The sequence below is a fragment of the Aulonocara stuartgranti genome (genome assembly GCF_965226115.1).
Source record: "Aulonocara stuartgranti genome assembly, chromosome: 7".
NCBI classification, from domain to species: domain Eukaryota; kingdom Metazoa; phylum Chordata; class Actinopteri; order Cichliformes; family Cichlidae; genus Aulonocara; species Aulonocara stuartgranti.
Genome location: NC_138945.1, coordinates 27869179 through 27895342, shown reverse-complemented (window position 1 = coordinate 27895342; position 26164 = coordinate 27869179). Strand labels below are relative to the sequence as shown.

At 40.7% G+C, this 26164-nt stretch overlaps 1 protein-coding gene across 2 annotated transcripts in view; it reads right to left on the bottom strand.

Annotated features, from left to right (window-relative positions):
- The window catches only part of LOC309710348 (breakpoint cluster region protein-like), an 85981-nt gene that overhangs the window by 6262 nt on the left and 53555 nt on the right, over positions 1 to 26164 (bottom strand). Inside the window, exons 4-20 of one of the 2 annotated variants that reach the window (XM_082539715.1) lie at positions 24345 to 24530; positions 15972 to 16079; positions 14101 to 14158; positions 13936 to 13988; positions 13340 to 13474; positions 8808 to 8929; positions 8288 to 8453; positions 7939 to 8058; positions 7435 to 7510; positions 7131 to 7240; positions 6713 to 6785; positions 6340 to 6437; positions 5364 to 5495; positions 1289 to 1348; positions 984 to 1093; positions 527 to 666; positions 28 to 162 (exon numbers count right to left, since the gene is read on the bottom strand). In XM_082539715.1, the coding sequence (XP_082395841.1) occupies positions 28 to 162; positions 527 to 666; positions 984 to 1093; positions 1289 to 1348; positions 5364 to 5495; positions 6340 to 6437; positions 6713 to 6785; positions 7131 to 7240; positions 7435 to 7510; positions 7939 to 8058; positions 8288 to 8453; positions 8808 to 8929; positions 13340 to 13474; positions 13936 to 13988; positions 14101 to 14158; positions 15972 to 16079; positions 24345 to 24530 (1882 nt within the window). Of the gene's footprint in view, positions 1 to 27; positions 163 to 526; positions 667 to 983; positions 1094 to 1288; positions 1349 to 5363; positions 5496 to 6339; positions 6438 to 6712; positions 6788 to 7130; positions 7241 to 7434; positions 7511 to 7938; positions 8059 to 8287; positions 8454 to 8807; positions 8930 to 13339; positions 13475 to 13935; positions 13989 to 14100; positions 14159 to 15971; positions 16080 to 24344; positions 24531 to 26164 lie in introns of both variants that reach the window. The other variant, XM_082539716.1, reaches the window with a different exon arrangement.

Here is a 26164-nt window from a genome sequence, read left to right as displayed (position 1 = left end):
GGGAAAACCTCAAAGTCAGTATCTTACTGATGCCGCCTGCAAAATTGGGATAGAGCTCATCGGTAAAGAGCGGTTCCGGCAGCTCTCTGAAGTACAGCTTCAAGGTCCCAGCGATGGCATTGACATCCATCTCACTCATCATCACTGACACATCTTTGTTATCTGCAGGAGAGACGAGAGCAGCCTGAAACTGGATGTTTGCCAATCATAACGCTAGGAAACACCTCAGAACAAACTGCCGTGCCTCCTAACTGTTAGCGTCGAATTAAAAGTGCAAAGTAGGATACCCAATTATTCGTTAATACATAAATTGATTCCCCTGTCAGTCTGGTTAATGATTTCAAATCATTAACCTCTTGATGTCTTCTTCATGATGTCTTTATATAGGGCCAAGTTGGTTCGGATGGCTTTTGTCCCTTAATAAATGATCATTTAAAAATGAAACATGTAAGATTGACAAATATGCAAAAATAAAACCCCCAAAACAAAAGAAGTCATCAGGTATACGGATGGCAGAGATACTTACTGGTGTCAAAGGCAGTCTTCAAGGCCTGAATGTCGGTGGCCACTCCTGACACTCTGTAGATGCCCACCTCCTCCATGCCCCTCCTTTCAATCTCCTCTAGGCACTGCCGGACAATGTAGGGCACCTTGGAGCGCTCTCGTCTGGATGAAAACAAAAAAGGAATCAAAAAGGAGGGTCTGAAATAACATTTGTTACAACTGTATATACAGTATGCTACGCCAACTGACTTCAGCCATTCACTGGCCTATTCTCTAAAACATGACAGTCTACCACAGTTTGGGATAAGACTGAGTAACCTGACACAGGGAATAATACAGATGTGATTATTCTGATTACAGAAAAATTACTGTGAGCAACTGTCCTAGCCCTAAAATGTCAGAGGAGAACACAAATAGTAATGACCTGGACATTTCACAGTGCTGGTGGGCAAATAGTCACTCTTCATTTATTTACTCACTTGGTCACTGTGGAGATCTTAACTCCAAACACACCCATGGGTTTCTCCGAGGGCATCCTCTTCAGGCTAAACTCTCTGCTGGTGAACTTCATGGACAGTTTAATCTCAATCTGATGAGAAACAGAACTCAAAGTTAAAAAACAAATCAAACCATTACACAATCTGAATCGACCTGCTTCCCATTTCTCATTAATGCATACTACTATGATCTAAATGTAAAGCTACATTAGAGCTGCTAGTGAGTGTAATACAGGAGGAAAGTCTTGTTTAAGTGTTGATATCTTTATTTTGTGTGATCCACTCACCCCATTCATGGGAATAACTGTTCTCTGCCAGTCTTTGCCTTGGAGAGTCTGAGGATCAAGCTGAGTTGAGGAAACATGATAAAGAAAAAAACATAAATGCTCACACTGAAGGATACTCATACTGAACATTGAGAAAGTTTCAAATAATGAAGCAACATAAATGCAAGTAATCACCGCAAGTCAAAAATTAAAAGCTCAGGCTTCAGTCTTCTGGATCTGTATGATCTCAGTGAGAGTGGACAGAGGCCCCACCCACCAGCTTTACAAATCTTCTGTTTGTGAATGGCAGCCAACCACTCAAAGGTTGTCTTAAAGGGTTAGAACGGGGTGGGAAACTCCAGGCCTCGAGGGCCGGTGTCCTGCAGGTTTTAGATCTCACCCTGGGTCAACAGACCTGAATCAAATGATTAGTTCATTACCAGGCCTCTGGAGAACTTCAAGACATGTTGAGAAGGAAATTTAGCCATTTAAATCAGGTGTGTTGGATCAAGGACACATCTAAATCCTGCAGGACACCAGCCCTCGAGGCCTGGAGTTTCCCCACCCTTGGGTTAGAAGCTAAAATGGCTCGATTTCAGACAGTGGATGAGCTGCACCGAGGCCCAGATAAAAATATTATTTGGAAATTTGAGTCATGTGAAGATTCAGAGAGTACATTCAAACTAAAGACATGTTTCAGGATCCATTGTGCATGTTTGCTGGAAAAAAAACAAAATAAACGAACAGTAAAAGTGCTTATGATAGTCTTCTATTAGAAGTGGTAGAAAGTACAATTTTGAGAAATTTTGCTGTACTTCAGTTACGTTCTTCTTCTACTCCACCACCTTTCAAATGGAAACACTGTTCTTTAAAGACCTTTATTTGACACAAATACTCAATGGTAGATTTTTTTATATTTAGAAATTTTCCTCAGATTTTTTCTTTTACAATGAAACTATGCAACATTTATTTTGTGATCCTCTGACTGGGCATGAGACAAAGCAGGTTGCTCATGTAAAATGCTGCTTATGCATTGATGGAACATTAACAAACTAATAATATGTCAGGTATAAGGACAGCTTACTATGAAACTACTACTTTAATAAGCTGATAATATTCATGTACTTACCTAATATTAATTTTGCAGTGCATTTACATGAAACAATCTATATTATTAAACCTTTTAGATCTAACCGGATCAAAAAATGATCACTTTTTTACAATTGAAAGAATAACTTCAGTATTTTGTTTGGAGCCACTGCAGCTTTATAAATTATTGATGTTTATCTGCTTTATTATGATGATCTTAAAAAGTCAAGGCTATATTTAAATACTGTTGTCCTACTTACTGTGCTGCTGTGTTATGTCAGAAAAGCAGAGCATAAAGTTATAATTGCATCAACTGTCTTACTCTGCTGTAGCAGAATGTTTTGAAATGTGATTTGCAGACACACTACACCCTTCGCCATATATTTAGAAGCACGATAAACAAATGTAATTTATTCAGAGGTACTAACTACACTCAAATCAAAGAGCCATGCCATCCTGGGCAATAAAGGCTGAGTGCGAACAAACACAACTCACAAAACGCAACAAACACGCTCATACACAGTATACGCATGCTGGGTGTGTTTACCTAGTATAAGCCCCATCTGGTTGGCTGCAAAGCTGGATCAAGTTTCTCACAACCGAATCAAACTGAAGAGATTGGAGTGCTCTTTGGTTTGAGCCATTTATCTATAAAGAATTACATTCCACTAAAAAACAGCAAAGCCATAAGAGCTGGCATCCTCGCCGGCCTAAAAGCTTTCAGACACAAACATGATGCTGTCGTCTCTGACTTTTAGTGGCTTTTTTTCCAATAATTCGACAATCTGGTCAAGTGAACGATGATAAAAGCTGGAATTTAGCCAGCATTGCAACACGAGGGTAAACAATAGTTGTCACAGCTCATTCAGATGGAGACAGGACTTTACACAATCCATGAATGCAAGGTGTGGATGCGTACGTTTAAAAATTGAAAGTATGAAACAAGAGGGATGTTTATGGTGTAGAATGAAAGGGAAAGTACTAATGATGCAGTAAAAATGGGGGAATTCAGGCTGATGATGTGACAAACTGACACCAAACTTTAGAACTTTAGTGGGCTGAGTGATTTTTACATTCTGGTTTTTTTCTACTCTCCTTGAGCACTAAAAACACTTTATACAGCTTGATTCATTCACCCATTCATACAAGCATTTTTTGGTACAAGTTCTTTTTTAACATTCATACACAATGACACTCCAATGGACACATCGTAGAGCAACTTGGGGTTCAGTACCTTGCCCAAAGATACTTAGGCAGCCAGGCATGGCACCATTAACATTGCGGTTAATAGATGAGCTGCTCTACCTCCTGAACTACAGTGACCCTTAAGTTTAGGAAAGATTATGGAAAAACAAGCAAACAAAAATGGACTGGTACTTATGTAGTGCTTTTCTACTCTAATTGAGCAAACCCAGTCACACACACAATCACACTCGTGCTTTTTATAAGCCTCATCACTTGGTCTAACATTCACACAACATTCACACTAACGCTCAGACGGATGCATCGGGGTTTAGTATCTTTCTCAAGAATACGTCAACTTGCAGACTGGAGAAGCCATGGATTGAGTCACCGATCTTCCCTTATAGCATACGTGAAATTATCATAGAAAAAGAAAACTTCATTTTTTTACTTTGATTCTAAGATAAAGAACAAACATGCAGGAAAAACTGCACTAGCTAGAATACACACCAAGGACCTGCTCAAGTGTACATCCATGTTATATGTACTCTTATTACCCATCTATCAGGTCAATCCTTAAGCACCCATGTTTTGCCTCTTATTTTGCCTCTTATGCTAGATACCAGCCAGTCTGAAAACTAAACAGTCATTTTTTTAATCTCAGCATGCACCTGACTGATCAAACACTCAAAAAAGCTGCAGAGTAAAATGTAGATTCAATAAGCCACCGTGACTTTTGCTGAACACAGCAGCAACATTGCCTTGGATTTGTGAAAATCCTGCTGAGTAACCTTCCAACAGCTCTGTGAGTTTTTTCCTTTTAAAATGACATCATCTGTCAAAATAGGATCGTGTCTGAGGCTTAGAGGAGCCACTAGGTGGAGTATGTGACTGTAAGTCACAGTTTGGAAACTTATCCTAGTGTAGATAGCTTTTTCCAACCAGCATGGATGCAGAATTCTCAGAATAAATACAGCTGTCCTCCGTAATGCGTGTGTGTGCATACGGCATGAAACAACATGTACGCAATGTTGCACCAGTGTATTTGTAACAATCATTTAAAAGGTTACAGCTATTATTTTGTGGGGGGGTTTTTTAACTCCAGAGCAAATGGGCTGCTATATACATGAAGGTTAGTGTGTGTGAGTGTTTGTGGTAAACAGAGCAAAAAAAGCTTACAGCAATGTCCAATCATACTCGTGCACACACAGACGCACACTGAAGCTGACGAAGGAGTAGAAAAAGGGATTGTTTTTGGTAGCAATGGATGAAAGAAGCAACTCCTGTTTTTCACGTTTTTTATCTTTGCCTTTGTCTCTGTTAATCTTCTAGGTGACACTTTGCAGTATCCGGCGGGGTGGGGTTGCCTTCGTGATTAAATTCCTGACTACCTAAATCTGCCATCAAACTATGGTCAGTCAGATGGGTTCAGCATAATGGCAATTTTATGGGTCTGGCATTATTATGGAGAGAATACTTTATGGTACTGATTTCATATTTACTTCCTCTGTGGAGGGTGGTGATAAATATTTGAAACAGCTAAGCCTGGCAGGAAGCAGTGAGCACGTACAGCTTTTTACAGCTTTTATTAAACCGCTACAAAGTCACTCCACTTTTTCTTTTTTTTTTTAAATTACAGTCACCTGCAAGTGCAGACAACTTCACTGAAACCCATCTTCATTTAGCCAGCCTCTACCTATCCATCACATATTCCTCTAACAAGCTTCACTGATCATATGGTATGCGGCACCTATTGTGGCATAAATGCTTATCAGCAATGAGTCATGGTGGTCACGGCTGAGAAAAGGGTGACGTCATGTCATACCGGGATCTGTCCTTTCCCCATGATGCGGTCTGTACCGTCTCCATCCTCTTTGTTCTGCTTGGTCTTGTTGTAGCTCTTTTCGTAGCAGAGCAGCCTCAGGGTCTGAGAGCCCTCCAGCTCGATTTCAAACTCCTTCAGCGAACAAAGAGAGACAGAAAAAAAGCTATTGAGGAAAGAATAAATAAAAGCAAAGGGCGGGAAATATTTGAATACAGTGATGTCTGCAGATAAAGATCATGCAAAAGAGCCATGATAACTTCAGAGACATCACCATGGCATTGCATCTCAATACGACCAACGACAAAACGCAGCTGACCATCACTTCCTGTAATTATGTAAGAGAACGTACTGCATATGTTTTGCACATATTTTTTGAGGCCCACACTACGTTGGTTCACTTAGCTTTTGACCAGATGTGAGTCATCACCAGCAGCTCTTCATTAGTTAATATTATTTCCACTTTGCTGGGCAAAATCCTCAAAGAGTCATTGGGTCCACTATGGAGCACACCCTGTCACACATGAACTAATCCTGTGATTATGTCTCAGAGCTTTTCTTGCTTCACCCAGCTATGCCATTAATGCATTCTTGTTTGTGCACGTGTGCTTGCTTCCATGTATATATGGAGTATGTATATGTGTGTTTTGTATATTCTTGCTGAAGCTCTGGATGCTTTGGATTTGTTTAGACATCTTTTAACTGCTCGGAGATGGATGCCTAAATGATTAAAAGACCAGATGTCAGCTACATGAACTATGCTAAGACGGAAATGTGTGCAGGTATGTGTTCCTGAGTTGCACTGATATGACGGAGAGGATGGAGAGATTTGTGCAACTGAGGATTCAATGCAGGCACCAGCTGGTACATGTGGGTGAGCAATCTCTTTATAATGTCACAGAAACAACTACATGTCTACTTCATCAAATCCAGCTTTGAAGGTATGTGTATGTTGAATTGCACACGCTTTATCTCTTACCTCATTCCATTTGGGTTCACTGGTGTATCGATACACTCTCGTCTTGGCTTTATTTGAAAAGAACCCAAAGGAGTCCACCTCCAATGTGCAGTAGAGATCTGGCAGGGAGGAAACAATTTAATACAATTTACATTTATATGGCAAATCACGTCGTCTTTGTGAATGTATTACATTAGTAAAAGAATGGGCTGAATGTTTGATGCTACCCTAGGAAAAGAAATCAAATTCAAATGTCTACGAATTTCAGCCCGTGGATCCAATTACACACTCACGATTGAAAGTTTAAACAAAAATAACACTGTTTCCGCTGCTTATGAACAAATTAAAATTGAATTGAACTGAAAGGTTGCGTGGGTGAAGGTCAGTGACTCACTTAAGCTCTGTTTGAGGCCGGAGGCAGAGTGGATGATTACATTCAGGAACCCGTAGAGACCGGAGGATTCATCCTCTGGAAAAACGGTCAGTGAGCAGACAGTAATAAAAAGTTAGGAGGCACTAGAAAAGCATGCCGATCTCTGCATGTTTTGGAACAGAGTGAGAAAAGGAAGGAAGAGGTTTAACAGACGTACTCTGTATTAAACATCTGGGTTTAAAACCAATCCTCAATTTTCCAGTTATTAATGATTACTTCATTCCTGGGGACATTATGGGAAAGCTCAAGGTTTCCAATAAAAGCACAGACAAACCGAGGCTGTAAATAAAACTGCCTCATAAGCACTCATGAATATCTTTAACTTAAAAGAAGTCTGTAAAAAACACAAAATTATGTTGGACAAAATAAAAACAGTCACTCTACCTTCTTTGTTAATACTAAGTGGAATGTGGTGGACAGTTTGTAGTTTTATACAAGAGCTGGTCAACATCTGCAGCTCCATGGACGTCAGGGAAACTGTTTTAAAACCTTGAGGGGAGACAGTATATTTCAATTTTAAATCACACTGTACTTTAAAAAAAAAACACCACGTGCCGTACAGATATGCAAAAAAATATTGGTTTCTTAGCCTCAATCGATTGGTAGTATTTACATAAACATGCCCAAATTTTAGTATCTTGCACTTCAGATGACTGAGCCGGTCCAGCCTGACTGACACTTACACTTCTTCTGCTGCTCCTTGATTATCTCCTTCCACTCTGCACGTTCATAGTCGGATGAAATCAGGAAACTGTAGCTCTGAAAAATAAACACATGAGAGGCGTTTGAGAAAAACAGATGGTCACAAAATAACAGGAAGACCAACACGATAGCTCAATGCACGTTCATGTTCATCCTTTAAGTTTCTCGAACTCTCACAGCAGTGACCAAGACTCACGGTTACTGTTTAATGCATTCACTGTCTATATGTCTATATTCTCTTTATGCCTGTTGTCATGTACTGACGTTGAGCCAGCATAATTGTACAAGGTGTCATGCAGAAATTGATACACACTCATAAAAAGAAAGTATGCAGTTACAACAGAAGTTAGCAACCCAAAAATTTATAAAAATAACTTTAAAAACAACAATTAAAATGAGGAGAAGGAGCAGTGAGGGGAAGCTGATGGGAAAGAGCTGTTGATAAAATAAAAGCAGAGGTAGTTTAGGATAGAAAGCATCATTACCTTTCCATTCTTGTTGTAGAATCTGAGGGGTATGCTTGGGGATGTTAACAGGAGCAAAGACTCCTGTTCAGACAGCTTCTTCCGGAGGCGATCAATGACTTTTGAACCCTTGTTTGCTCTCTGGTGGTGAAAATATTTGACTTAATTTGGAAGAGCGTGAAAAACCTATTCAACTGTGCGTAACTGCTACATTTGGACTGCTTGAAATACAAAAAAAACAAAAAAGAAATAATCTTGTTTAAGTTTCCAAACAGATATCGGTGAAACTACTGCACATATCCAACTCGAAGAAGCGTCTACTTCTGAATATCTGCATGCAGAAATCTGGATTAGAGCACATCTACGATACCTTCTCTCTCTGAATCTCGCTGCGGAGGTGTGAGATCTTGACCTTCATGGCGTCCAGCTCTTCATCGGGGACTTGAGGGATGGTAAGTGGCTCAGCCTCCTCGGGGCCCTGGAAGGTCATTTCGCTCAGGGGGATGTACCACTTACAGTCGTACTGCTGGTTTTTACTGCAGCAGGAGAAGGACAGGAAATTAAAAGGAGAGTGTTGGTTAAAAGAAAGTAAAAAAAAGGGGTACATGAAAGACGATGAGCCAGGGATAAATGAAGAAAAGTACTTATTATCTGTAAAACAAAAAAAAATATCAAGAGGGTCTTTTGGGAAAATATTTCAAATAATAGAGATTATTAAATCTGTGTCAATAACTCTGGTTGTTGTTGTGAAGCTTAGGTCCTGTTCTAACATAGATGTTAACTGTCATTACTAATTTTAGACTTGTTCGCCAGCATTGTTGCTAATCTGCTGGATGCATGTCAGTGTATCTCATCCCTGAGACTGAGAAAAATAAGCAGATTCTTCTTACCCTCCAATCTGTTTCTTCAGCTTGGCGCAGAGCAGCAGATCGGTGAAGAGGAAGACGTGCCGAAGCTTCCTGGCTCCCTCCACCAGCTCCACCATGAAACTGTCCTTCAGCAGCTGGCGGTTCTATGGCAACAAAAGACAACACTCAGGGGGTCAGTAAAAAAGACAACACTTTTATGCTGATAACTAAACAGCTCACAAAAAACAAACAAAAAGAAAAAACAGAGTCACTTGGAGAAATGTGCATCCAAACTGAATTGCTGGCAGTCTGGATAATGGGGGTAATGGAGGCGGCGGCATTTTAGGGAGCTCAGACCATTTTAAGAGTCACAGTAATAAATGTGTGAAATTCTCTGGAAAGGTCACAATCAGTTTGCAGAACCTTTTCTTAGGTGCCGCATCTAAAAGCATTATCGCTCCTTCCATTCTCCCAAATTCCTACTTCTCTTCCACAAGTGTGTGAAAGAGGACACTAGAAGGAAAGGACGGTGAAGGAGGGAAGGGAGAGAGGAGTTTAGCTTTACAGCATCAAAAATGACAAAAACCTCATTAGCTCATTGTGTGCAATCATTACTTTCCCCATCGCCCAAAAGACATTAAAAAAAATTATTTTCAAATGCTTGATCTGGCATCATCATCACGAACCATGGGATCACACAGGAAAGGATGAGTGAGGGAGGAAACGAGAGGAGGAAGAGTGATGTTTGTGACATCAGTGACCAGAGCTCTGATCACTGATGTCAGACTATATAATGAGATGTGTAATATCATCATTTGCCAAAAGAGGGCAGTGATGCCCTTTGCTAAGAAGGAGACGCGAGACTGGGCATTAAAACAAAAACAGAGAGCAAATGAAGCTCAAACCACAGCTCAGAAGGAAACAATCTGCTTTTAAATGGTCATAACCTTTGTTTTACTTGTGGTTAGAGATTAGATCCAAGTGGTTCACTGTAAAAAGGAGATGCAATTTGGAAAAAGACAACAAAATCCCTTTCACTCATTTGTGACACCACTTTTATTCTTCTGATTGACTGTACACGTGATCATTTCTACTGAATTGCTTTAAATACTTTTTTTAAATCTGTTCAAATTTATCTAGTAAAGTTTCAATTTTTCACACGCTTTATTGGATTGTATGGGTTTCCTTTGGCTAATTACCAGAAAAACTGTCCAACCAAAGAATGAGGCTTTAATGCTCCTTTTACATCTTCCACTGCAACCAAACCATATTTTTCTTCATGTAATGACCGCAGACCCCAATTTCACACCAGCACTTGACTTCCCAAATCCTGTCAGTCTAACAGGAAAACCCTGAAACATGACATCACACTTTCCAGAACCAACGACATGCCTCGTCTTCATCTTTGTGCAGTTTTTCTCCTTTCCCCTCTCCATCACAAATACACAGTTACTGTCACCGCCTGAAAACACTGAAGTGGACATGACGCTAATGAAAGAGAAGTTTATGTGCTTACAAATTCTCACTGGGCATCTGCTAACAAGGAGGAGAATCATGCTGTGTCACTCAGTGTTTAAGCCCGAGAGAATCAAAGGAGGATGACCAAGACAGAGAGGGAAAGAGATAATGGGGCATGATTTTAAAAGAAAAGTGTCAATGATGGGGTGGGGGGGGGGGGGCTCTCTGATCCAATAAAAAGGAAAGGTCTGAGAGAGGGAGAGAGGAAGGAAAGGAGAGAAGAAGCCAGAGAGAGACGTAGTAGCTCTCGACAGAACAGATGTCATGCAGCAGTTTCTAGCTGTAGATAGACGGCGAACCAAGTGACATATCACCACAGCAGCTCCACTGCAGTGATCTGTTGTCGAGGCACGCACTCGCTGCCTATCCCACAGCACATTACGATCACATTCTGATCCCTGAAATAACAATCTAATAGAAAACTAATTCCCACTGAAGGATATAATTATTCATCACGAGCTACACAATCAAGGTTGTGATCACGACCAAGTGCTGTGATAGATAGCTTCCGGATGAACTGCTTACTGTCTGTCTGACAGCCATCTCTACTGGAAACTGTCATCTACATCTGTCAGTTCAACCACAACAAGAGGATCCCTAAAAAAACAAAGAAAAACTCATTATGCCTTCTTCTCTTCTGTCCAGGTCTATTTGCCTAATCAGGATTATACTGTCCCAGCCACTGTTGAGCAGTGTACACATCTCTCAGTCTCCATGCGTTTGCATGGGGATTCAGATGTTCTGTGAAGTTGCTCCACATGTAACATTACCCCCGGAGGATACTTCCTATCTAGAAAAGAAACAACCAATCAAAAAGCTCTGTCTATGTCATACATGTGCCAGCTTACATGCTGTCAAGTCAGTTTATTTTTAGAGTGTTGCGCAGCAGTTTGAAGATTTGACACATCAGAGGGAACCAGCGCTAAAAAATATGAATCTGTACTGTAAGCATGCATATTAACAGCACGAGCACAGCATAGCATTATCTGGTCTTTACATGATCGTTAAAGCTGACGCTTCAAACACCATGTAGCCGACGGTTATGGGACAAAAGATATGTAGATGTGGCCTCTTTCTGCTACTAAAAAAACAACAATAAAATATCTAAAAAGTCATGAAAAAAAGGCTTAATTTAGATTCTTGCACTGAATATTCGTAGAGCTGTTTGGTGACTGCTTCGATGTAATGTGTAGCTACATTTCTAGGAGGTGCACATTAGTTTATGATGTATATTAAAGCGCAGGGTTTCAGACCAGTTTGTGCATCTATTACGTAGATTTAATGCAGATGCATAAATGCACTATTTCACAGCCACCATGCGGATGCAGGCAGAAATGAGAATATGGGAAGACGAGCTCATTCGTTTTATCGAGCTTCTTTGCTCTGCAACTAGGAAAGAAAAAAAAAAGACATCTTTAACAAACCAGCCGTCTGCGCACATCAGATGACATTTTTTACAGCATGAATCTTCGGAAAAAAAACGCGTCTCTCTTTTTTCCTTGTAAAAACTGAGCAGAACATCAGCAGCGTAAGTGTGGAAAGAGAGCGACATCGGGCGGAGCACGCCGACGCAGAGGACGCCGATTAAATATTGACCATCTCCTGGAGGTGCCTCGCTGACAGCGCGCAAGCACTGACGTGAGTTTACAAAAGGTCTGTGTTTATATTTAGAGTAAATGCTTAGAGGGCCACACTGCGTCTGTGTGTGCATGTGTGTGTGTGGTTTTTTATCTTGTACAAAAAAATCGGGACACGTTTGTTTATTAACAGGCTGAAGGGTCTAGATGACTGTGTACATTTAGCTCCACTCACATCAGGAGCATTTTTCCCCCCAAGGAAAACAGAGCCGAGTGAGCGACATCGTTTGCATTTTAATTAAGCAGTTTGTGTTTGTGTCGCCCCCCACTCATGTGGCCAGGCCAGGACCTCTGGGGGGCACCTGTTTTGCTATGCTCCTGCATGCCTCCAGTGACTAAAAACACAGACTGCTCACAAGCAGATTTCAGGTCAGATCATAATTGAGCACTCTGACCTGTTTCCTTTTGTTCTCGCGTCCTCTCATTATGGCATAACAGCAGAAGAAAGGAAAAACATTACGACAGCTGAACTGAAATAAACTTAAATGTAAACCACTCACATCAACACTGTGACATGTATGTACAGACTGGAGTCTGTAAATTCAACAAGGAACTGAAAAAAATCAAATCAAGTCTGTCGCATGCTCCATCCATAGCGAGGCACAATATAATGAGCCTCATTGATTTCCATGTGCTGCTTTCATGAATCCATGATAAAAATTTCATGATTGTGGTATGGCGGCGTGGAGATGGAAATGGGCGCCTGGAGGGACAGATGGGCACGTGTGTATGTATGTTCAAAAGCAAACAAGACCAGGAGAATGAGAAAGCATGTGAAGCTGTGTGTGTGCGTGCGTGTGAGGAAAGGGTGCGGTAATGACCTCCCGGTGAGTGAGGGAGGAGCCTTTTTGCTCGCTCCCTCCCACTCTCAATTTATGAATAATTAACTTGGAATCTGCCAGTCAGAGCGGACTGGTTGCTCATTACAAGGCATTATGTACGGCACTGTCACGCAAGCTATCAATCAAGAGGCATCCACTCATGTGCATCAAGCCATCTCCAGGGATGAGAGAGACAGCGGGGCGGGGGTGGGGGCGGCTGTGATCAACTGTGTTAGCGTTAGGGGAATTGCTCTCAACTAGACAACCCTGGTATGACCATATAAGGACATGGGCTCTGCTTTAGGCTGCAGATTGGTGCATCTGGTAGACCCCTATGGTAGCAACTTCAAGGTCATTTAGAGGGTGTACCGAACAAGCACTATGTGAGTTTTGATTTAATTTAATGTAATTTCATTTCATTTTAACAGATTCAAGTCAAAGATGTGTCCTTAATGTTACAGTTTATTAAAGTCATAGTTACAATTTCGAGACAACAGAATATACCACACCTCCTATGAGCTGCTCAAGGCAATAATTGGACCAAAGAATGACATCAGCTCAGACCTCAGCGTGACTTTTAAACCTCTGTAACACTCACCTCTCCTTTCTTGAAAGTCTGGCGACGGGACGTCGTCTCCTCATTGATGCTAGACAGAAAGTTCTGGGAGATCCGCAAGGCGTCCTGCAGAAGGGGGTGGTCCGGGTGGCTGATGGGTGTGTGTTTGAGCAAGTCCTAGCAGTACAAGGAGAAACATTGAGATGCAGAAGCATATTTTCAACTTATAAAGTTACAGTATAGCAAATCTTACTTATTACGAGTTAACTATAATCCTCTTTTCCTTTTAAGTGTTACACACACAGTCCAGGAAATGTATGGATGAGTCACACAGCTTTATGGCTCAATGTTTCTACAATAAGATTTCACAGATTCAATAAACTATAGACCCATAGAACCGTTCAGTACAATAAAACAGCTGAAAAAAAAAAAGACGGGCTGTCAGGTTTTAAAAAAAATAAATAAATAAATTATAAGCAATTATGCTAACCAATGACAAATGAAACACAGGCTGTTCTTTGATCACCCAACGCATTCTTTCATGGTTTAATTTGTGAGAAAACATCACAATTCCCAAAATACAGTAGAACACAGTTATTAATGAGCATCGCTGGGCCTGCACGTTCTCTATTACTTACATGAAGTACCAAAGTGCTGCGTGTCACTCTGTCCACTGGTTTATAAAGCAAAGCTATAAACGAAAAAAGAGCAGATAACAGACAGATTTTTTACTGAGCCCATTTGCAAATATAGACAATAAAAATGTTTACACAGAAGGGGTGTAAAGTGTGGCATGAGCTGACCTTCTAGTGAGTTCTTGCCTGTCTCCTTACAGTCCTTGGGGCTCCTCACCTTCAGGTTCTGTTTGGGTACAAAACAAAGGTGCAAACAGTGGCTTAAAAATGTATAAAAAGACCTTTAAAAGTCTCTTCAGTGACAAAACACGATGAAGTTACTATCTTTTCATTCTTTAGCTTTAAGGTCATCTACTTCCAAATTAATTACGCAATATTCAGCAGATTTTCCCCCCACCATCTTGCTCAGATGGCTTTGAGTCATGCATCATTACTAAGGCCATTAACAACCCTCGATGATGAACTCCCCATATGCATGTAGATACCAGCCTCCACTCTTGACTACTGGTCCTCAGAAAACACAGACATGTGCTGATGGTGTGGCAGAAACTAACGCATGCTTGACAAAAAAGAGAAAGAAATGGCATGAGAACTAGTTTAACTCACAACTGCAGTTTTCTTCCACATAATAAAAGATCATTATTTAGGATCAATATATTTTTTTCTGTTTAATTCATACATAGCAGTTTAAAAAACACTTCTCCTCAAATCCCCCTCAAAAAATCTAAATCCTTGGCTGCCGTTCAAACAGAAATATCCCAAAATGTATGACGAGAGCTGCGATGTTGCTGGAGCTTGCACATTTCCTATCTATGTTGGACGGCCTCAGTACAACACTCTACTGGGAGACGAAGTTTAAACCGGATTTTATATCAGCTTTCAAAGCTAGATTTGAGGCCAGAGTATAATATCTTCTCAGCCCATGAAGCGTTTGGAAACTCAAGTTTCGATAAAAATACTCCAATTTATGAGACAGTTTCTACACCCTGTGCAGGAGAGCTCCTATTTTACAGGTGCTCTAATTGCAGATGAAGCCAAATAGAGGCCTTCACCAAAGAAAAGTGCAGAAAACACCATCCGCTATCCTCAAACAATATTAAACGCATGGGCACACATCACATCTTGCCTCTGGCTGCATTTGCACAGAAATATTCAGCAGAGCATTAAAATTTAAATGCAAGGGAATTATAAAAGCTGTTTGGGTGAACGATGGCAGTGTGTTTTGCAAGTGCATTTAATCGGGGACAAAAATGTTAAGCAGTGACTAAACTGACTCTTTCAGAGTCTACAATACCTCTTAGGCAATGTTCATTGACTGAACACACTAATTGAACACAGCTGACGGTTAGTCATCATTTTCATTCTGCGTTGTCTCCAGCTGCACAAGCAGCTAGGTGCATTTTTGCTCTTCTTGTATAAATAGGTACAGAGCTAAGGAAAGTTTATGTTAACATCATGTAGAAATAATAGTAATTACCCCAACCCCAGCAGAGCTTTACCATCACAAACTGCTCTGTGGCTCGAGTCATGACAACAAAAATGCGATGCAGCATCAATTCATACTGCGTTCAGTTAATTTTATCACTTTGGTCTGTGATTGGATTAGTGAGCTAATGTTTTTCATCATCAGATGCTGTTATAACACCACGTTAGTTGCATAAAATAAAAAGGTTAACCTAACAAAAATAAATCATGTGATGTTGCTGAATGTTATTATTCCAAAATTTTGCCTTAACCCAAATTTCTTCATATTTTCTCAATTTCAAGTTATTTTCACAGCAGGTTGAGTAAGTTCAAATCTGGAGATACTAGCCCGACATTTTGACTGCCTTTTCAGTGCTTCCAAGCTTTCATACTATTCTGAAGTGCAAAAGGAGAAGACTTCTTAAAAGGAGAACAGACACATTTTTATAGAGCTTTATGATCCTTGTAAAGCATTGCGTAGCACATCAAGGGGAAAAAAGCACAAGCTGTGACCCTCAGTTTGCTGGTAAATAGGAATCAAGTGACTTAACTGTTCTTTTTACTCGCTTTCTTACCTCAGAAATTTCAGCAAACTGCGTGTTCGCCTGGCAGCACTTCTCCGCCGTCTCCACAGCCAGCTCATAGTTGTCCACAAATGCCCGGTAAACCCCTAACTGGCTGGCCTGAGAGAGAGAGCAGGAAAAAAACTTTAATTCGCAGATCAGACATACTTAAACTTATATACAGTGCAGTTTCGCAATGCAGTGACAGTGAGCTTGAACAACTTTTAAAAAGCTTCTATGTTGGAGGATTAAATAAGGGCAAACTATCTTTCCTGAGCTTTCAGACTTTAAGTTAGAAATTCAGACACACAAAATTACCCGAAAGTCTTCTGTAGTGCCTTCCAGACAGTGCAGTTATACTTGTCTGCACTGCTATTGTAATGCCCACAGGTTAAGTAATGAGTAAGTGGGAAAAGAAATTCTAAAATTGCAGCACAGATGTCCGAAACACTGGACAAATGTGTACAAAGTGCATTTGAACTGTAACACAGAGTCTGTTCAGCTGTGTGTCCCAGGGACTGTACATGAGCGGCAGACAACTGAACAAAACAACCGGCGAGAGACAGATCACAGCTACAGCGTGTAACCATGGTGGTCTCTGCGGCACATTGCCATAGCAACCAGCGAGCCCCGCACTGAGCTTGGGTGAGTAATTAATGATTGGTGTAACAGAGGCTATGAAAGCACATTTAGTGAGCTGTGTGACTGAATAAAACTCCATCGAACGTTGCCTGCCAGCGCTGCAATCCATCTCTGCCGCGAACAAAAGGACAATCAATTCTCCAGAACAAAAGCCGATGGATGCGGACGGAGTACAGTGGAGATTTGTGCCTCGAGAGTGACGCAGACTCTCACACACCTCTAAAATGATTAGCATGTACGTAAGCATGTCTTACCTGAGTGCACTGAGCAGAAATGAATGCATTTAAAGCATGAAACACCTAGCACTTTGTTGCACTTGAGACCTTTTTAGCCTGTGTGAAGCTTCAGACGTTTGGTTTAGACCTCACATCATTTACATCACTTGCAATCATAATATAGTACTTTTTGGGATTACACTTGAAGAAAAAGCCATTTGATTTTTAGTAAGATTGTGAAAAAAAAAAAAAGACAATAGTGTTTTAAGAACTTCATCTGAAAGTAAAGAAGGTGAAGAACAGACACAAGGCATATTTACATGATCACAGCTGAGGCACATCACATCAACAATCTATGGACTGTCTCCAAGGCTTTCAATCTCACACTCGTTTTCAGATTTTATTAAAGTCTAATTCACTTCCTCTAGAACTTCAAATGGCTCTGTGCACCACAAGTTTGTTCGTGTGTCACCAGTCACACCAGATTTGATTACCTGGTCTGAGCCCGTCTGAAAAAGGGCTCAGAAAAAGACAAAAACATGAACACAATTACAGTTTCTGTGATTACATCTTTTAGTTTTGGCTGACCAGATGATGTCTCCAGTATCAGGTGTATAATGATGTGGCTAATAGTAGTTTTTGTTCTCTTTAATTTTACAAAAAATTTTTATGTTTTTAATGCACAGTACTGTGCAAAACTGTCAAGATACCCTTAATTTCTCTATATTTTGCCTCCAAAGAACCAGATTTTTCTATTTTGAAAGTTTCTCAGGCTTTCCAAAAGTCTTTTCTTTGGACATTGGCCGTGTTTTCACTCATTTTCACTTCAATCCTTCTAACTGACCATTTTTAGAGGAAGTTTTGTTTTTGGTTTTTGTTTTTGGTTTTTTTTTTTTTTTTTTGGGGGGGGTGACCACTAATCAAGCATAAAAAGACACCACCAACTCAACTATCCACAAATATCTAGCAGCCTGTCGCCAAAACACATAATTTCTACAAAATCTAAAAACAACACATGATGGCAGGCATGAAATGGTATTTTAGCACTAACAAGTTGATTCCCAAAGACCTAAAAAGTCAGCATTCGCATGGTGTGCAGAGTGACATTTAAAATCTGAGGAAACTGAACAAGCAGAGGACAGAAGAAGTGGCAGGCCTGACAGAGTCCTGTCACAGGACCTGCGAGATGCATATAGCCCTTCAGTTCACCCATCTAATATTTGCCAAAGCCTCATCAGCATCAGTGCAAGAGTGACTTTCAAGAAATCATTCTTAACGAAGAAAACAGAGAGAAAAGGCTGAGCTACCTCAAATTACAAAAGAAATGGAGCAAAACTCGTTGGTGACAGGAGTGATGAATCCAAATTTTACATTTTTGCTTCAAATCATCATCATTTTGTCATGATAGAGGTAAAACAATGAGTGTTCACAGCCATCTGTAAAACACAGCGGAGGGTCTGTTGTGGTTTGGGACTGCTTTTCAGCCAGCGGGGTTGGGAATTTTGTTAAAATCGATGGAATTATGAATCGATGGAAATATGAAAAAGGTATCAAATCTTGATGGTACTGGAAAGTGTCTGATTGGCAGCAGCTTCATTTTTCAGCATGAAAACGATCCTAAAAACAACGACAATGTCTATGTATACATAAAACATACATTTATTTCCATGTGTGTTTGGACCTTTCAGTAAACTGGTGCACCTATTTTCCAGTCTCCAAGCAAAATATAAAGAAATATGGGGAAGGTCAAAGATTTTGCACGATCCCAATGTTTTACATGGCAAACAAGTGAGACTCCGTTTAATTTAAAGAGAATACAGGCTTTACAAGCCTCGGCATGAGGCCTGACTCTGAGCAAGGCCAGGTGATTTGTGACTGCTTTTACTTTTTAAATATAAATATATATGAGGCTTCATGTATTTTGTTGACCTAGATGTTCTTCCACTTTTCCACAATCCTTACTTAATTCAATTATTAACCTAAAACATCTCAAACTGAGCCTATTCTTCCTTTTAAATCTTTTTTTTTAAATTCATGGGGTGTGAGAGCTTATTACGTCAGGAATGCAGTCACAAGTTTTCTAAACATTGTTTACACTTGTTCAAGAGTGACAGATCTCGCTTTGTGTGTCCAAAACTATTTACAGCTCTGAGGCAACATGCTACGTGCCACCTGACTGGAATTTGCACCCTATTAACTGTGTTTTTAAATCAGGTTCTCACAGATGCATTTTTAGGCAACAAAACTGTCTCAAAATGTGTTTCACATTCACGCACAGAAAGAAACAGCAAAGAGGAAGGTGAGGAGTAAAGTAGCTTTCATAGTCCTGCAATCCCCAGTCCTGCCCTGGGCCACACAATCTGCGACACAGCGGAAGCCATTCAGAGCGTGACAGTTTGACTGTGTCTGCCAGCCACTTCCACACACAACAGCACTGAGGCTTACCAAATGCAGCTACAGTATCATAGCAGAAAATGCCTTTGGGTGATGAAAAGAACTGCTTAGGTGTCTGGATTTTTCACTTCCGGATTTGTCCCTTTGTGACAGTATGTGTGTAATCCACAGTGGAAAACAACATTAAGAAAACAGCTTCATGACAGACTATGGTCATTCTATGAGGAAGCTGAATTTGCCCTCAGTTAGTTAAGCCTTCTGACACATATGAGAAAGACAAAATTAAAAAAAATCAGTGTGGTCTATGTCGACATAATAATACAAGAACAGACAGAATGAAAAAACTTTAATTCTGTTTTAAGTTTAATGAAAGAATCTAGTCCTATGGTGCTACCTCAGTGCTTTGAGTGCCAACACCAGTACACTGACATGCTCACAATGAAACCACCAATATGCCACAATATTTCAGTTTATCAAGTTAGCAGGCAACACTTGCTCATCAGATCTAAACACAAAGCGAACTGAGGCTTGCAGTGAACCAAAGTGAACCAGAGATTTTGATTTGATGGTGGCACAGAAGTTATTATACTTTTTCACACAGTGCATGCATTTGTAAAACGATTCAATTTTTGTTCTGTTTTTTCTTCATTATTTTTTCTAGGCTTCACTTAATGTCTTTGAAGTCGCTGCTTTTCAGCAATTGCTAATTGATTAAAGTCAAAATAAGTCTTGAGGTAGAAATTATGCTCCTCACTAAAGATTAATAACAATTATGACTTTTTATCAACGGGGCTGATATACTGGTCGGTAATAGCCATTTGCTGATATATCATTATCAGCATTAATAATGACCAACAAATAAAAATTAACAAAATTTAAAAAATTGCCAGGAGAAACACCCTTCAATCATGTTATGAGCGTTGTTGCAGTTCTTTGCCCACCAGAGGGCACTATACAACTTCCCTATTGACGCACAGGTTTGGAACACAATACAGCCAGCTGATGGCTGGAAGGTGGAGCTTAAACAAGTAATTTCCTGTGACAATAAAATTATATTTCTAAATTGCACTGTCATACTGTCTTAGTGAGGACTCGTAAATAACTACACGTAACAAATGTTAGGGAAATCTGTTTCAAACCTATGGCCAATTTAGGATTGCCAATTACTCCAAAACATCCATGTCTTTGGATTGTGGGAGGAATCAAATCCAACGGCCCAGGCTGGCCATTGGATTTGAACCCAGGACCGTCTTGCTGTGAGGCACCCGTGTCTCACAGCAAGAAGTGTTTACTTTAAAAAAATACTCTTGAATTTCTTTTTTTCTTAAAATTCATGCTGAGCTTCTCCTAAAAGGCTGAACAAAATTTCACATCAATCCATCCAAAATTAAAAAATAATAATAATAATAATCAGTCTGGATCATGATGGTGGCTCTAGCATCGAACATTATCAGAGTCACAACAGTACCATGGCCGAAAGCAAAAATGTGTCATCAGGTTTTGTTTGTTTCTTCTTGAAATGCTCAGAGACAGTTTATCAGTTTGCCTGGCTGTCTTCATGGTGCAAAGCCTTAACTTTGTTGCTGTGTGTGAGGGAGCAGCAGAAACATGAGCATGATTCTGCCCTATTTTCAGTCTTCAAACACTATTCTCTGACAGTCATGCTCATAGTCTGTCACTGATGCTTTGGCACTTCCTCTTTTCTCTCCGATTCTCGCCTTCTTCCTTCTGATGTTTTACGATTCGTAAGCCTGTCTCTCCTCAAAGATTTCAGAGTCATGGCAAGACAGCTCTATCACAGTTGCAGCAGCCTAAATCTTCTTGCCTAGTCAACTCCTACCTCCTCTCAACCCTCCCTACCCCCCGGTCCTTGTCTGTATCACCTCCTCTCCTCTCAACTAATCCCCGTCCCTCCTTCTCTTTCTAATGCAGACTGTCATCCAACATTTTCTCCCTTTCCCCCCCTCTTCAAGGCTCAGCATGGTCACCTTTTGACTTTTATTAACTATAGTCTGGAGAAGGGAAGTGTATGAGGTAGTAAATGTATAAGCATGAGAGCATCAATCTAAAGATGTCTATTTACAGTTACAGTGTTAGTAACAATAGTTACTGTAGCTACACCAGACTGTCAAGGTGGGGAAAGAAAGAAAAAACACAAAATGAAAACGAGTGACGTAATTGCTGAGCCAGACAAAGAAGCTCTCTAAATATATGGGCAAACTAGCACCAGTCTATGGAAATACTAGCTACACCTTCCAATTTAAGTTCAAATGAAATCTAATATAGTCAAAAATGAAGTTCTTAATTGACATAATCCTCTGGGGGGCCCCAGAGGTCAAATTTGCCCTTCATTCAACCTTGCTCGGCAACCAGTGAAGAAGTCATTATTCTACTGGTGCCTCTTTGTGTCTTGTAGGATGCCAGTCTGCCAGATTTAACATGCAGCGTTCCTTTCAAACACATCTCACAGCTAACAATCGCTCTGCTCAATAATTAACATCAGAACCATGTCATCTCTTTAATGTTAGAGGTGACCGTGAAGCAGTTTTATTAGATAGAAGTTCAGTGTGAACAAGGAGGATGGATACAACAATTTGATGGACTGGATTTTCATGTTTGCTTATTTGACATGAAGACAAAACCAATTAAATTCTTATTTCTTAGCCAAGCCACAAGGGGCGCCTCCCAAGATAAGTTAATGAGAATAAGATGGAGGGAGGGAGAGAGAGAGAGAGTGTATGTGTGTGTGTGTTTCTGAGAAAGAGAGAGAGGCTCCTATTTATAGCAGCTTCTTCTAGACGTGAAACACACAGTGCTGTGATGGTCTCAGCTGCCTGAGGCAGAAAGGCGGCATTGTGAAAGACGCTTGCACCTCCCTCAGTGTGTGTGTGTGTGTGTGTGTGTGTGTGTGTGTGTGTGTGTGTGTGTGTGTGTGTGTGTGTCCAAGCACAAGTGAGTCAGAGGGGGAGAGGGATAGAGAGAGACAGAGCAATGGAGGGAGACACGAGTGGGAAAGGAGCAGTATTTCTAAGAGAATTAACAAATGATTCATTGTGGGTTAATTGACCCATTGTGAAAATGATTGAACAGACCCAGTGTAGATTTGGCCCTGACATCCTGGGAAGGACAAAAACGGCTGTTTAGGCGGAAATGTGGGGGGGGGAGATGATTCAGAATCAGTTTGTTTGGAATTTAATATGATAATAAGAGCTTTACTCCAAAAATCAAATTACTTTTACTATTGGTTTAAGAAATTCAGCTTTTCATGGAAGCCTTCCGATGGAAGAAATAACATTACTCTGAGTAATGGAGCCCTAGGGCCTGTTCTTCGTACCGCGCTAAGTGAGTTAGCTGGATGAGATTGTTGACGATTTCGCGTGATCCTGGATCGTTCGGTTCCCCGAAGCCCATCCGGGACTTGCTGTCATAGCAACAGAGCCGTAAGCGTAAACCTGCTGGGGAGCAGGTTTACTTTATGTAAACAGGATTAGATCGCGGCCACGCAGGTATGTCCGCGTCATTCATACGAAAGCAACAGCGATATTCCACCACTGTTTCACCATAAATAAATAACATCAATGTAACTAAAGATAATGCAGCACTTGATCCTTTTATTGATGTCACACAGATACATACAGGTCATTCCCTAAAAAAGGGAAATGTACTATTAACATTCTATTACATGTATGTGATTATTACAGATGTAATTCATATTTCAGAGTAGTAATTGTAAATTACTTCGTGTAATCAAGATGAGAGACCACGGCTATAAAAGCGAAGGTGGATTTGGGAAGTCTGTCGCAGTCATCTCCTGTCCGTTTACGCGAGCAACCCATTGTGGAAGGTGCAAGATTGATAAGGAGAGTCCTCAGAATTCAGCGTATATTGCGGGACAGACAGGATCCTTTAGCTCAGCGCGACAGTGTGCTCATAGAGAGATATCGATTTTCCCGTGAGGGTATTATTCACTTAACCAACTTGTTGACGAGGGGGTGCAGGACCACCACCTGTCTTTTTTTTTGCTCTGCCCTTTTCTTGGTTGCTGTTATGAACAAACAAACAGATTATTTCAGGGTCTCTTTCCAAGAGACGACAAGCAATATAAGTGATAAATATTACCATTCTGTAGAATATTCTTATATTTCACTTTTACTTGTTCCCATGTTCTAGTGGGTCCTGTTGTGGCTCTAATGTGAAAGGGGATATAATATAACAATATAATATAATGTAATATAATATTGGATAATATAGTGTAATATAATAAATCTACCCTACCGCCTACTGGTGTTGGCCAGAGGGGCCGATGGCGCGATATGGCAGCCTCGCTTCTGTCAGTCTGCCCCAGGGCAGCTGTGGCTACAACCGTAGCTTGCCTCCACCAGTGTGTGAATGTGAGAGTGAATGAATAGTGGCATTGTAAAGCGCTTTGGGTGCCTTGAAAAGCGCTATATAAATCCACTCCATTATTATTGTTATTATTGAATTACTTACGAGTTTAATTTGTCAGCAACTTTCTGCCAGCCCTCTCTCCTTGCTTTTGCAGCCTTTGCAGTGTTCCCTTGCGTTTTAATTAAACTCTGAAACTCCTGAAATCCCTCACTCATGAGTTCTTGCTCTGCTGCCGAAAAATACCGAGCGCGCTCCTTCGACATTTTCGCCGACCAATCAAAGGGTTGCCGATCAATGTTTCTACTATCGATGCGTAGCCCCTGTTGGGCCACCCAGTGATCTCACATTACTTCATCCAGCTATACTAATCGTCAACAACAGGTGTGTTCGGGGAACCGGAATAGCGAGCTCAGAGTTAGCGCGATGATTTGGTCTTGGATGTTTCATTTGATCTTGGATGTAGTAAGCGATGTACGAAGCACAGGGCCCTAGTGAACCCTGTTGGTTTGTTTGGGGTCAGAAATGCAGCTGTAGCTGTTCTTATCAGTGCTGTCAAGTTTTTTTGGGTGGCCCATATTGTCAAGTTTTATTAGGGGTAATGTCAAGCAGTTACACAGAGGGACATTTCTGCTGTCAAGGGTACACACTCTAACAAACACCCTACAACCCCCCACCCTTTGACTCATTTCTCTCTCTGGCTATGAGCTCTAAAGGCGCACTAAAGGTAACTACGCTCCAGCCTTACTAGTTTCTGGAAGAGGTCCCCGACTCTCTGATGGTGGCTCCACTGCTGGACACGAGGCAAAAGTCCATCGTAGAACTCTTTGTGGATCTCGTAGAGCTCAGGCACTTTGAAGAAGATGGTTTCTATCTGGGCCACGGTAAGCACTGGTTGGGATGTTGTAGCAGCAGCCTTCAGAGGCTTCATGGGCTGAGGAGGACCAAGAGAGCAGATATAAATTTACTTTATTGTGTTTATTATGTTAGAAGCATTCTATAGATCTTATAGAAAAAAAAAAAAATGACTAGATTAAGTGACTGTTATATTGCACTACTATAATGTATGAACTAATTCAGATTTAAAGTAAACAGTAAAAGACTTTTACAGGTTACACTTTGGTATCACATATTCTACACCAAGGTGTCTTTTGTTTCAAGTATGGTACATTTTTCTTTGTCATACTCATCAGTATTAAAACAGCAACAAGGAGGCTTTACAGGTTTTACTGCTACCTTACCTGCCTTATCTGATCTGGGATAACCAGTAACATGTACGGTATTGTTAGGATACAATTACCGACCACTGTATTAGGCACACCTTTTCAAATCCTTTTATGCCTGAAACAAACATTTAGGCATGTAGACACACTTAGGATGACCTGCTGAAGTCCAAACAGAGCACCAGAATAGAGAAGAAAGATGATTTTATGACGCTGAATGGTTGTCGGTCCCAGAAGAGCTGGTGTGAGAGTTTCAGACGCTGCTGATCTGTTGATCTGATCTTAGATTTTCTCACACAACCGTCTCTATTGTTCACAGACAATGGCCCAAAAGAAGAGAGCTGCAGTTCTCTGTGTGAAAATGTCTCGTTGATGTCAAAGGTCAGAGGAAAATGACTGCTTTGAGCTGATAGGAATAGCAACAGTAACTCAAATGACTACTTGTTACAATCAAGGTAACAGAATAGCCGTTCTGAAACTTTGAAGCAGATGGGCTACAGAAGCAGAAGACCTCACCGGGCGCCACTTCTGTGAGCTAAGAACAGGAAGCTGAGGGTACAATTTACACAGGCTCACCAAAATTGGACTACAGATGCCTGCTGTGATGAATCTGCCACATTGCCACAAATGCCAGAAAATTCCTGTAAGGAAATCGACGATACTATCGGAACGGATATGAGGGAATGTACAAAGAAGTGGAAAAACTAGAGGGACAAATATTTCTGCCCCTGAAAAAAATCTTACCCCAACAAAGAGCAGAGACCCAGGAAATAAAATAAAATCAAACAACGTTGTTTGTACTTGCTGGCACTGCATATAAAACACCAGGACACAACCACACGCTTAATTAACACATGCGTGGTGCATAAGGATAAATGCCGGCAAAGACATAAACCACTGGAGTAGGTTACGTCACAGACTTCACAAAGATTCCCTGCAGAAGTCTAAACCAGAGCTTAGTACCTACTCAGCAGTATTTAAATGCCTCAGTGTGTTTATCTTCTTACTGGTATTTCTAGCAGCTTTACTGCACCATGTCACAAAGCTCAAATCATCACTTGTTTCTTGAATATGACAGCTCACTGTACTCAAATGGCCTCGACAGTCACCAGATCTCAATCTAATAGAGCACCTCTGGGATGTGGTGGACAGAAGATTGATGAGCAGCTGACAAATGCTGCCATGTCAATATGGACCAAAAGAATGTTTCCTTGTTGAGTCTTCGCCACAAAGAATTAAGTCAGTTTGGAGGGCAAACCTACTACACTAACTTGGTGTACCTAATAAAGTGGCCAGTGAGAGTACTGTTTAAGCATCTATAAGTTAGGGGGACGTTAATGTTAGC